We start from the raw sequence: 13,651 nt of genomic DNA, 5'->3' as shown, positions 1-13,651 counted from the left end.
AGAGGCTTTGAACAAACGCCTTAGGTTAAGTTCATGTTTTACGCTTTTACAAAGGAGCATTTTATTATGATTGCAACTGTTTTGAGTCCATACCATTCGAATGGCATCTCTCGTTAAAGGTTGACTGTGTGGATGGATTGGTATTTTGATGAAAAGAAAGAAATAAATCACTGAAGGGCTACGGTAACTGACATAAGAAAAACCCGGTTTGCTTTCAATAGTAGCCAAGTTAGCGATTTGAAAACATGCTCTCAAGTGAAACGTCCTTCAGCGATGCCAAGATGGATCACAAAGTTTAGGGAGCTATTCCAGGGTTAATATTTCGTGAAAAATTTAGCTAAAATATATTTACACTGCTTTCTTTCTCTACTGTGATTTATACTTGTCCCCTTTTGGTCTCTCTCTGACTCTTTCCTGTTTGTCTACCGCGGCTAATTGATATCGAGCAGTTTCTATCTTAAACGGATGAAAATGTTCAAGGATCAGTCCTGATATACACCGTGAGGTAAATATTCTTCATAGTCACAGTAGTGACTTGGACCTTTTTCAAGTCAGCGCTCGTCACTTTCTTCAATCATTTCTCCGCACACGAACAAGCCACCTAAACACGTGCTAACCCGCTTATACATGTGAGGTAAATCCTTTTCGAAGTCACGGTACTAACTCGGACGCTTTCAAGTCAGCGCTCGTCACCTTCTTCAATGATTTCCTCTTACACGGACAAGACATCTAAACACGTGCCATCTCGCCTATACATGTGACTTAGAATCGATTTTTGCCTTGATTCGCGAGCATACAGAGAAAATTTAACCCAAGTAATAAACAGTATCCTGAAATCTAACAAAGATCACCCGTTCATCAATATTCTCTTTTCCTCTAGTTTTTACTGAAGTTCTTTTCTGTATACGTGCTTCCTGAAGTAGACATCGCGTCAAAAGGCCAGACAAAAATCACAACTATTATCACATCTTCTGTATCTATTTCAAGGGAGTTGTTTTAATGGAGGATCTCACGGGGGGCATCATTCCTCATTAAAAAAGTGTTAAAAGGTGCTCAGTGTAGGGTTTCAGTGGTTCAAGGCAGGCGTTGCAATTTAGTTGCATGACAAGGGCTGTATCCCGAGTAAAAGTTTCACCAGCTGACAGGGTTGAGCAAGAGAAGGGAGCTTATTGAGCTTTGTGAAAATTTGCGGGAATAAAGCACGGATTTGCTGCGTGGCACCCAAAAGGTACGTAGGCGAATTGCTTTTGCTGCAGCAGGGTTAGTTTTTCCCAGTTTAAGGTTGTGCTCACTGCTTAAAACTATTATCAGTTAAAAGCTTTCACTGAGATAGAGAAGAAGGAAAAAAAGAAAGAAAATCTTGTTCATCAACTGCAAGTGGAATCTTTCTTAGAAGAGCAAATCTTCAAGAGCTTTACAAACTGATGACCTTCGGTAACTTGTGATAATTTTTGTTACACGCAAGTCGAGCCTTGTAAGAAATCGAATTACTTTCGACTTCTTGTGACGAAGAGTAATGAATGCTGAAAAAGATTCAAAAGACAAGAAATTATTGATAAAGTATGGGGTTTGTATTCATTTACTCCAACAGAACTCCAACAGAAATAAAGTTGATGATCCGTCTGTTAGTATCAATTGGTCTCCTGGTGAATCGAGAAAACACAAGTCAAGATTTTCAGCATAACTTTCCTCTTAACACGCAGTTATTTTCGTATCTTTGATGATGGTGTATCATTTAGTATCAAGGATTTAGAGACAACATCAAGATATTTCGTTTTCGATGATTTCTGCGTTTCTGAAGTAAATAAAATGCATCACATCGCGCGGAACTTTCATTAGAAAATTAAAGCGAGGAAAGAGGGTGAAATTCTACTTTCACTTTCTTGTCATATTTGTGGTTTTCAATTAGCCCTTTCATTCGATGTTTTTTTCTGTTTTCAACCTACTCCACACAAATGTCTTCTTTATCTTTCCACAAAATTAGAGCCGTCTTACTGATTAGAGGCACATGAAAAATTTTACTAGAATTATATGCCGGATATTTCATGCATTTGCACAAGGATTAAGGTTTCGCAATCGCTTCCTAGTTCTCTTCACCCCCACTGATCACATGACTTACACGCGCTGAAATAAAAGATCTTTTTTTTCGGAAGGAGACCAGGGGTTATTAGTTCACAGCTGGCCACATCAGGACAGTTTTTCCTACGACTCAGAAAATTCAATGCCTGTCCTGCACAAAAAGGCCTCGATTAACCAATGATACTCTTTGAGGTCAAATGTGAAGTATAAAGTGTCATTTTCCACTCACGTCACAAGGCTGACAAGACAAAAGGGCGATGAAAACATCACACATCTTGTTTCCTTTCTTTTGAAAAACGAAAACTAATTAACATTTTTTTCTCTTTAGATCATCTCAAAATGAACACGTTTCTATTCAACGCCGTTATGGTCATCCTTTTGACAGCAAAGCTCGGACAAAATTTTCCTATCATTAATCAGAAACTTCCGTCCACCTATGATGATACAGAATGTCCCCCCGGATTCTTGCCATGCGTTTCAGAAAACAAAGGGAAGGTTTCTAATGCAAGTTCAGTCGAGGCATCTACTCTGACAGGATTACCTTCTAATACAACTGAACAGCAAAAGACACCCGAGGCCCCTTCAGTAGGAAGTATGGGAGAAATAGGGAACTCAGAGACCAAGAGCTTGCAGCATGGTAACCACTTATGTCCCCCAGGAGTCTGGGTTTGTTGAGCAAAGTGTGCAGTCAGAGGACCATCGCAACTAACCTTTTCGTAATCAGATGTGGTGGAATTTAAGGCGTGTTATTTGTTAGAGTAGGAAACCGAAGGACTTCATGTTATTTTGTTACTTGTTGTTGGAATGTTCGTTTGCCAGATGCGAATTTTCGCAACGAGTAGGTAACGGCTTTGGTCGTAAAAATGTGTCATTCATTTGAGGTCACATGAGTTGAGGAGTGATATATTTCTTAATAGTATTAAGAGGTGTTGCACGTATCTATTTGTTCATGTGCGTTCTGAGTTCTGTTTTATCCCGTTGCAGAAGTTGTGTTCGCGCGCAAACTTTTGACAATTTATTAGCGACATTCATGTGGTAATTAATAGTATGTGGCAGCAGTATTTATTTATTTATTATTATTATTTTTTTTTTGCAATCTCTCAATTAAGTTTCAACCACTTAGTTGACTGGAATGTTTCACATACAATTGTGACAGCTAGGAGTTGAGAAAATGGATAAGTGAAATACATCTGTAGATCTTGAGGTAAAACTGGCGAGTTGCAACGGGCGCTTGTGAGAGAAGGCGCGCGAGTAACGCGCAAGGTGACCTCGCGATGACTATTACGTAACATAATATAGATTTCATCTTCATTTTTCTTGGCCAATCCCGTTCCTAAGGAGCCAACGAAGCATAAAGCTCAACTCCAAAGGTGCAATTCAAAGTAGGAGTATGGCTTATTCGAAGTTTCTCTTAATAATAAAACAGTTCCAGTTTAGTGAAACAATGCGATAGTTGTCAAAGCAAAGTGATTTTCAAAATCGAGACGCCGACGTTGTTAAACAAGGTCTCGGTGACTTTACTGGATGTTATCTTTGGTAGTGTCTGAATATATTTTTGATACAGAATCACCTCATTCTCTACTGATTTTATAGTAACTCTGCAAGAGGGCGAATCGAGTTGACTTTCGACATTTGCAATTAAGCACGTTTGTCAATCGAATGCATTTTCATATCCTTTACCGAAGTTTCCTTTGGAACTGCATCTCTTACAATTCCACTCCTGTTGTAGACGAATTGGTCTGACAAAATAAAATGCTTATCCTTTTTATGCCTGTGAACATGAATTTAGAATCGAACAAATGAGGCCACCCCAAAAGTTGATCTTGTTTTTTTCCGAAAATTCCCACATTTTGCCATCGGATTGACCAGACGTAGGACGTTTCATCTGTTTTACCCACTGAAATTCTAGTGAGGCAAAAACAGCAGGACTCAGTTTCAATATCAGCGGTCATAATACGGAGATCAGTCTGATTTGAGATCAATTTAATCGCCGTTTAGGCCCACTTTTTTTGGAAACGATATGTCGATGATATCCGGAAATGAAGCGGAATGCCTTCTTATCGCACTTAAATTCAATAGAGCCGTCTATCCAATTCACCCTTGAGCGCGAAAAGAATAGACATTTTCCCCTTTTTTATCTAAATGTGTACAGAGAGAAACAGGGGAATTTAGGGACAAGTGTCTATCGTAAACCTACCCACATCGACAAATACCTCGCTTTCGATTCTCAACACCCTATTTGCCATAAAAAGTCTGTAGCCAAAACTTTAATCAGGAAGGCTGACTGTCTATCATCTTCACTCTATTCGAAGGCTGAGGAGAGGAAAGATGTTTCTAATGTCCTAAAGGCGAATGGCTATACCAAAACTTTTCTCCGTAACTGCCGAAAACCAGTTACAACTAGTAGCACTCCTGATAAGAGGGAACCAGCTACTGGTTTTGCTGTTATTCCCTACATTCAAGGTGTTACGGAACCCATCGGGAGAATTTTGAATAGCCACAACGTTAAAGTTGCTCAAGAGCCTTTTCAGAATTTGGGGTATACTTTTGTCAAACCTAAGGATCCTGTCACGAAAGAACAACGAACCGACGCTATTTATTCTATTCCCTGTAATGACTGTGATAACGAGTACATCGGACAGACCAAACGTCAGTTTGGTAAACGTTTGAAAGAGCATCAAAAAGTGGTTTTCTTTTACAAAAAAAAAAATTCAGCTTCATCAGAACACACATGCCTAACCAGCCATACAATTAGGTGGGATAAGTCTAAAATTATAAAATTATAAAGGACCTCTTGTTGTAGCGTTTAGATCACCCCTGATGAAGGCTCCAGACAGTAGTGTCGAAACTTTGGGTCTATGCCGGAATTGTAACTTCTCGGTTACATTCATTATATCTTTAAACCAGAGTAGCATCAAACAATGTCTGATTGTCCACCTGATCGCCATGTGAACTTTAGCGCTGTGTCTGCACAATCTCCGTTTATTCATTGCATGTCTTACCTGGCAGATAATCAAAAGACACCTGACATCAAAGAAAATCAGCCGGAAAGCAAGACTTCCCATTCCAGGTCTAAAATGGCAACGAGTCATATGTCTGATGACATTAAAAGTGGATTAACTCACAAAGAAATGAGCAGACTCTAAATCATCCTTGAAACTTGGCATCGTTGAACGAAAGATGGAAACAAGTTACCTTTTCTCATATTTCTTGGTTATATTTGATTCTTACTTTATTCAATTTTTTGTTTTCTTCGCCGCTCCTCGAATAACAATTGCAGTGCAACTCATGGCACGCAATAAGTAAATCACGCGATGCCGACGGAAGAATTATTTTATAAATCTGTTTATTTAACGTATTATTACAATCAATAAGCGTTTTCTGTTCAATCCATGGCATGGTATCAGTAAATCACGTGAATTAAATAGGATAGCGTGATTTCCCAGTCAACCATTTATTTATTAATCCTCTTATAACAGTATTCATGATGGGCCACGAAAGGAGATTTATTGCCGCAATAATAATAGGGAAAACAAATATCAAGGAGTTGTGTTTGCAGCCAGATGGCTGCAAGTGTTCACTTAGCATCAGAAGAACGTTGCAATACAATAGGAATTTAAATCAAAATGTTCAGTGACTTTCCTTTCTATGAGTAAACTCTGAAATATTTGAATGAATCGGCGGCTAGTTGACAATTGATCACAATCACCTTACAGTCATATATATATGTAAACTGTAATAAATATTCTGTCTGGATATTCTAGAATTAACAAGAGGGAGGCTGATTTACCGCAACTCTGGTGAGTTTTCCCCTTGAATAACGTCGTATAATGAAAGGTCTCAAAGACCCCGGCGGCACACCCTCATCCGAGCGTCCTTTAGGTGTTACCCAATCCTCAACTCCCCCCCCCCTTCCCATCCTCCCCCCCTTTGCAGGAGTTGCATGCAAAGAAAGCGAGCATGGGAATCCCTTAGTGACAATTTGGTTGTCACAGGGTCTTTTCGAAGCTAGTAACTTAAGCATTCTGTTCCACAACTGTAGATCCTGTCGGAAACCCTCTTCGAAAAAGTTTGTATTTATAATTGATCATTTCTTTTATGTCGTTATGCAGGAAATATAATCCACTTGGGCAGCCATGTTTCGATTCGTGTTCAGTAAAAGAGGAAAAGGGAACATCTATCAACCAACAAAAACACACCGAACCACGGAAAACTTTGATATGCCATCTACTTGGCTTGAAAAGGGATTGTCGCTGCTAGAGGAAGAAAAGAGATATTCGAAAACGATGGAAAAATGCCAGAAAGTTTTTAAGGTAGGCAATGTTGAAGTGACGAACTCTTGGGCTGATCAATGACTCAAGCACGTCCTTCTTTCCTCACACATTGAAGAGAAAACGTTTCCTGGGTTAGGTGGCGATAACATCTTTGTGTTAGAGGGACTAATTTTACCATCTACTCATTTTAGCAAGGGGTACGCGATTCTTTTTTGTTTCATTCCGGCAACTGGGGAGCGTTGTAGCCCGGTAACCATGGTTTCTGATCAAATGGAGGATCTCAAAGGGGTCATCATTCTTCATAAAAAAAAGTGTAAAAGATGTTCAGTGTAGGATTTCAAAGGTTCAAGGCAGACGTTGCGATTTACTTGCACGATAAGGGCTGTATCCCGAATAAAGTTTCACCAGCTGACAGGGTTGAGAAAGAAAAGGAAGTTTCTTTGAGCTTTGTGAAAATCGTCGCAAATAAAGAACGGATTTGTTGCGTGGCACCAAGGTACGTACGCGAATTGCTTTTGTTACTGCAGGATGAATTTTTCCCTTTAAGGTTGTGCTCGCTGCTTAAAACTATTGTCAGTTAAAAGCTTTCACTGAAATAGAGAAGGAGGAAGAAAAGAAAGAAAATCTTGTTCATCAACTGCAAGTGAAATCAAACTGACGAGATTCGATAACCTGTGATATTTTGTTAGACGCAAGTCGAGCCATGGAAGAAATCGAATTATTTTCGACTTCCTATGACAAAGAGTAATGAGTGCTAAAAGAGAACCAAAAGACAAGAAATCATTGATAAAGTATGGGGTTTGTATTCATTTACTCCAACAAAAATTAAGTTGATGATCTATTAGTATCAATCGATCTCCTGGTGAATCGAGAAAAGACAAGTCAAGATTTTCTGCTTTTCTCTTGACACGTAGTCGTTTTCGTATATTTGATGATGGTGTATCATTTAGTATGAAAGATTTGGAGAGAACATCATAATATTTCGTTTTCGACGATTTCTTCTTTCTGCATTGAATAAAATGCGTCTCATGGCGAGGAACTTTAATTAGAAAATGAAAGCGAAGAAAGAGTGTGAAATTCTATTTTCCGCTTTCTTGTTCTATTTATGGTTCTTAATCAGCCCTTCAACGCCTGTTCAGCACAAAAAGCCTCGATTAACCAATGATACTCTCTCAGGTCAAATGTGGAGTATAAATTATTATTTTCCACTCACGTCACAAGACTGAGAAGACAGTAGGGCGATGAAAACATCAAACATGTTTCCTATCTTTTGAAAAATGAAAACTAATTAATTTTTTTTCTTTAGATCATCTCAAAATGAACACGTTTCTATTCAACGCCGTTATGGTCATCCTCTTGACAACAGAGCTCGGACATAATTTTCCTATCATTAATCAGAAACTTCCGTCCACCTATGATGTTAAGGAATGTCCCCCCGGATTCTTGCCGTGCGTTTCACAAAACGAAGAGCACACTCCTGATCAGGTCGGGGTGACTCCTTCGGGTGCGTTAGCCACCATAGCAACAAGCGCGAGCTCAGTCGAGGCGTCTACTCCGACAGCATTACCCTCTAACGCAACTGAACAGCAAAAGACACCCAAGGCCCCTTCAGGAGGAAATATAACGGAAACAGGGGACTCAAAGACCAAGAGCTTGCAGAATAGTGGCTTCGAATGTCCCCCAGGAGTCTGGGTTTGTTGAGCAAAGTGTGCAGTCAGAGGACCATCGCAACTAACCTTTTCGTAATCAGATGTTAGAGTAGGAAACCGAAGGATTTTTTTTGATTTTGTTACGTTTTGTTGGAATATTCCTTTGCCAAGTGCAAATTTCACAACAAGTAGGTTGTGGCTTTAGAATCTTTTCTTGAAAACGGACACTTGGTCGTAAAAATGTGGCATTCATTTGAAGTCACATGGGTGGAGGAGTAATATGTTTCTTAGCAATATTTAGTGATGTTGCGTGTGTTTATTTGCTCATTTTGTGCTCTGAGTTCTGTTTCATCTAGTTGCAGAAGTTGTGTTCGCGCAAAAACGTTTGACAATTTATTAACGACATTCGGCGTGTGGTTATTAATAGTAACTGGAAGTAGTATTAATATATTCATTTTTTTAATCTCCAATATCTATTGTAGTTCAGAATTAAGTTTCGATCACTCAGTTGATTGGAATGTTTCACATACAATTGTGACAGCTAGGAGTTGAGAAAATGGAATAAATGAAATACATCTATAGAACTTGAGGTAAAGTGTGGGAGGCGAGTTACAACGGGCATTCGTGAGAGATAGACACTTGTCTTTGTCCGAGCACACGTGCCTAACCAACCATATAATTGGATGGGATAAGTCTAAAATTATCACCACTAATCGGCGCTACTACCAGCGCCTTTGTCTGGAAGCCTGGCAAATCAACTCCGCCCACGCTCCTTTAAATCGTGATGATTGCAACTTACTTCCTGACGCCTATTAACACCCCGTTAGAAAAAAGGGCAGCTAATTAGTGAGCGTATAAAAGGAACTCTTGTTGCAGCGTTTAGATCACCCCTGATGAAGGCACTAGACAGGAGTGTCAAGACGTTGGGTCTATGAATTGTAACTTCTCGGTTACATTCATTTAATCTTTAAACCAGAGTAGCGTCAAACAATGTGTGGTTATCCACCTGGTTGCCATGTGAACTTTATTATATTTTGGACTATTACGTTAACGCTGTGTCTGCACAATCTCCGTTTATTCATTGCATGTCTTACCTGGCAGATAATCAAAAGACTCCTGGCATCAGAGAAAATCATCCTGAAAAAAAAAAAAGAAACAATGAAACGAAATTTCCCATTTCGGGTCTAAAATCGGAACGAGTTATATGTGTGATGACAGTAGAAGTGGATTCACTCAACAATGAAAGCAGAAACACTAGAACTAAGCAGACTCTAAATTATCCTTGGAACTCGACTTCGTTGAACGAAAGATGGAAACCAGTTGACCTTTCCTCATATTTCTTGGTTATATTTGGTTCTTGCTTTATTCAATTTTCTGTTTCCTTCGCCGCTCCTCGAATAAATATTGCGGTGCAACTCATGACACGCAATCGGTAAATCACGCGGTGCTGCCGGAAGAATTATTTTGTACACCTGTCTATTTAACGTATTATTGCAATCAATAAGCGTTTTCTGTTCAATCCATGGCATGCTATCAGTAAATCACGCGAATTAAATAGGATAGCGTGATTTCCTAATCAACCATTTATTTATTAATCCTCTTTAAGCAATATTCATGATCGGCCACCAAAGTAGATTTATTGCCGCAAGAATATTTGGGAAAACAAGTATCAAGTAGTTGTGTTTGCAGCCAACCTTATGGTTGGCTGCAAGTGTTCACTTAGCGTCAGAAGAACGTTGCAATACAAAAGGAATTAAAAATCAAAATGCTCAGTGACTCTTTTTTTTGTTGTTGTTGTAAACTCTGAAATACTTGAATGAATCGGCGGCTAGTTGACAGTTGATCACAATCACCAGACAACCATAACTTTCTTTTCCCTTTGTAATACCTCTACTCCAGAAAATACAGTCCTTGTATGAACATCTTACGTTTAAAATATAAATAGACTGTAATAAATATTCTGTCTGGGTATCCTAAAATTGACAAGAGGGAGGTTGATTTACCGCAGCCCTGGTGATTTTCCCCTTAAATATAATTGCATAATAAAAAGGTCTCAAAGATCCCAGCTGCACGCCCTCACCCGAGCGTCCTTTTGGTTTTACCCAATCCCCAACCCCCTTCCTACCCTCCCCCAACCCCCTCTGCAGGAGTAGCACGCAAAGAAAGCAATCAAGGAAATCTCTTAGTGACAATTCGGTTGTCACAGGGTCTATAAAAAGCTAGTAACTTTAGCATTCTGTTCCACGACTGCAAGTCCTGTCAGAAACCCCTCCGCAAAAAAATGTTTTTTTTTAATTGATAACTTCTTTTTATGTCGTTATACAGGAAGTAGATTCCACTTGAGCAGCCATGTTTCGATTCTTGCTCAGTAAAAGGGGAAAAAGTAACATCTCTCAACCAATAGAAATACACCGAACCACGGAAAACTTTGTTATGCTATCTACTAGAACGTTCAAGGTCTTACTGTTTTTCTCGTGTCTGTCTTCACGGGGTGCTCGCATCAAAACTATCGTGTTCAAGGAGTTCTTGGTGGCTTTCTGTGGCTCGCTATACTCCTTGCTCATGCAACATTGGACTTTCTTGCCGCCCGTCAAGTCTAAACGTAAGGATGGGCTTCGGTGTCTTTGAGTCTCTTTCTAGTGTGTTTTATATGCACAGTTTTTACCAACAAAAAAATGTTACCTTGGCTTAAAAAGGGATTGTTACTGCTGGAGGAAGATAAGAGATATCCCAAAACGATGGAAAAATGTCAGAAAGTTTTTAAGGCTGGCAATGTTGGAGTTGTTTGAACTCTTAGGCTGATCAATGCCTCAACCAGGTCCTTAAAGCTTTTTTCTCACACATATAAGAGAAAAAGCTTCCTGGGTTAAGAGGCGATAGCATATTCGTATAAGAGGGACTAATTTTGTCCTCTACTCATTTCAGCCTGAGGTACAGAGATCTATGATGACGCGATCCTTCATGTTTCATTCCGGCAACTAGGGAGGTTTTAGCCTGGTAACCAGGGTGTCTGATCTATTTCAGGGGAATTGTTTTAATGGAGGATCTCACGAGGATATCATTCCTCATAAAAAAAAAAAAAAAAAAAAGTGTAAAAAGTGTTTCAGTGTAGGATTTCAGTAATTCAGACGTAGCAATTTAGTTGCACGATAAGGGCTGTGTCTCGAGTAAAGTTTCACCAGTTGATAAGGTTGAGAAAGAAAAGGAAGTCTCTTTGAGCTACGTGAAAATCGTCGCAAATAAAGCACAGATTTGTTGCGTGGCACCAAAAAGGTACGTACGCGAATTGCTATTGCTTCAGCAGGGTGAATTTTTCCCCTTAAGGTTGTGCTCACTGCTTAAAACTATTGTTACTTAAAAGCTTTCACTAAAGTAGAGAAGAAGGAAAAAAAAAGAGAAAGAAAGTCTTGTTCATCAAGTGGGATTGAAACCTTTCGTAGAAGTGCAAATCTCCGAGAACTTTACAAACTGGTGATATTCTGTAACCTGTGATAATTTTTGTTATGCATAAGTCGAGCCTTAGAAGAATTCGAATTATTTTCGACTTCCTGTGACGAGGAGTATTAAATGCTAAAAAAGAACCAAATAACAAGAAATTATTGATAAAGTATAGGGTTTGTATTCATTTACTTCAACAGTAATTAAGTTAATGATCCGTCTGTTAGTATCAATCGGTTTCGTGGTAAATCGAGAGAAGACAAGTCAAGATTTTCAGCAAAACTTTCCCTTTAACACGCAGTCGTTTTCGTATCTTTGATGGTGGTGTATCATTTAGTATCAAGGATTTGGAGACAACATCATAATATTTCGTTTTCAATGATTTGTTCGTGTTTGTATTGAATAAAATGCGCCATATCGCGTGGAACTTTAATTAGAAAATGAACGCGAAGAAAGAGGCTGAAATTCTATTTTCCGCTTTCTTGTTCTATTTATGGTTCTTAATTAGCCCTTCAACGCCTGTTCTGCACAAAAAGTCTCGATTAACCAATGATACTCCTTCAGGTCAAATGTGAAGTATAAATTATTATTTTTCACTCACGTCACAAGACTGAGAAGACAGTAGGGCGATGAAAACATCAAACATGTTTCCTGTCTTTTGAAAAATGAAAACTAATTAATTTTTTTTTCTTTAGATCATCTCAAAAAATGAACACGTTTCTATTCAACGCCGTTATGGTCATCCTCTTGACAGCAGAGCTCGGACAAAATTTTCGTATCATTAATCAGAAACTTCCGTCCACCTACGATGTTAAGGAATGTCCCCCCGGATTCTTACCGTGCGTTTCGCAAAACGGAGAGTACGCCTCTGATCAGGTCGGGGTGACTTCTCTGGGTACATTAGCCACCATAGCAACAAGCGGGAGTTCAGTCGAGGCGTCTACTCCGACAGCATTACCCTCTAATGCAACTGAACAGCAAAAGACACCCAAGGCCCCTCTTGGAGGAAATATAGCGGAAACAGGGGACTCAAAGACCAAGAGCTTGCTGAATGGTGGCCACGAATGTCCCCCAGGAATCTGGGTTTGTTGAGCAAAGTGTGCAGTCAGAGGACCATCTCAATTAATCTTTTCGTAATCAGATGTGGCGGAATTTAAAGCGTGCTAGGTGTTAGAGTAGGAAACCGAAGGATTTTATATTATTTTGTTACGTTTTGTTGGAATGTTCCTTTGCCAAGTGCAAATTTTCACAACGAGTAGGTAGTGACTTTGGAATCTCTACCTGAAAACAAACACTAAGTCGTAAAAATGTGGCATTTGAAGTCACATGAGTATAGGAGTGATATGTTGTTTAGTAGTATTACGTGGCGTAGGGGTAAACGAGTTGGTCTGACAAAATAAAATGCTTATCTTTTTTTACGCCTGTGGACATGATTGTAGAATCGAGCAAATGAGGTAACCCGCAGGGTTGATTTTGTTTTTCCCGGAAATTCCTACAATTTTCCATCGAATTGACTGCACTTAGAATGTTTCATTTGGTTTACCGACGGAAATTCTGATGAGGCAAAAATATTAGGACTCAGTTTCAATATCAGCGGTCATGATACAGAAATCAGTTTTGATTTGAGATCAATCAAATCGGCTTTTTGGCTTAGATTTCATTTTTAATCAACTCATAGGGTTGGCAAACATGATTGGAACTCTGAGTTGCGGCAATATTGAAAATAGTTTCCGAGTCTTGAATAGACTTTTAAGTCGCCAAAATTCCATAAGTTGGTAGTAAATACAGTAAAAATGTTGTTTGACCTTCTTAAGACAGATATCTCTAGCATGGTTTATCCTTACATGTATCGTGTGGAAAGTTGAACTATTATGTTAGCACTGTGTCTGCATAATCTCCGTCTATTCATTCCATAACTTGTCTGGCAGATAATCAAAAGTCAAAAAAAAAGAAACAAAATTTCCCAATCCAGGTCTAAAATCAGAACCAATTATATTTGTGATGACAGTAGAAGTGGATTCAGTCAACAAAGCAGAAATATTAGAACTAAGCAGACTATAATCATCCTTGAAACTTGACATCGTTAAACGAAAGATGGAAACCAGTTACCTTTTCTCATATTTCTTGGTTACATTTGATTCTTGCTTTATTCAAGTTTTGTTTCCTTTGCCGCTCCTCGAATAACTATTGCGGTGCAAATCATGACACGCA

The 13,651-nt window shown here is 39.0% G+C and overlaps 1 protein-coding gene and 1 long non-coding RNA gene across 2 annotated transcripts; both read left to right on the top strand.

Annotated features, from left to right (window-relative positions):
* The first annotated feature begins 1,094 nt into the window (after window positions 1-1,094).
* Window positions 1,095-3,847, top strand: LOC131774970 (uncharacterized). Its single transcript, XR_009339431.2, has 2 exons — window positions 1,095-1,228; window positions 2,408-3,847. It is a non-coding gene; the product is annotated as an uncharacterized lncRNA (long non-coding RNA).
* A 7,298-nt stretch (window positions 3,848-11,145) lies between these two features.
* Window positions 11,146-12,837, top strand: LOC136280529 (uncharacterized). Its single transcript, XM_066165874.1, has 2 exons — window positions 11,146-11,275; window positions 12,136-12,837. The coding sequence occupies exon 2, from the start codon at window positions 12,149-12,151 to the stop codon at window positions 12,530-12,532; it is 384 nt and encodes a 127-aa protein (XP_066021971.1). The 5' UTR covers window positions 11,146-11,275; window positions 12,136-12,148; the 3' UTR covers window positions 12,533-12,837.
* The last annotated feature ends 814 nt before the right edge of the window (window positions 12,838-13,651 follow it).

This window comes from Pocillopora verrucosa, chromosome 4 (assembly GCF_036669915.1).
Source record: "Pocillopora verrucosa isolate sample1 chromosome 4, ASM3666991v2, whole genome shotgun sequence".
NCBI classification, from domain to species: Eukaryota; Metazoa; Cnidaria; class Anthozoa; order Scleractinia; family Pocilloporidae; genus Pocillopora; species Pocillopora verrucosa.
Note: the sequence above shows the minus strand (reverse complement) of the source record. Positions and strands in the feature narration are given on the sequence as shown.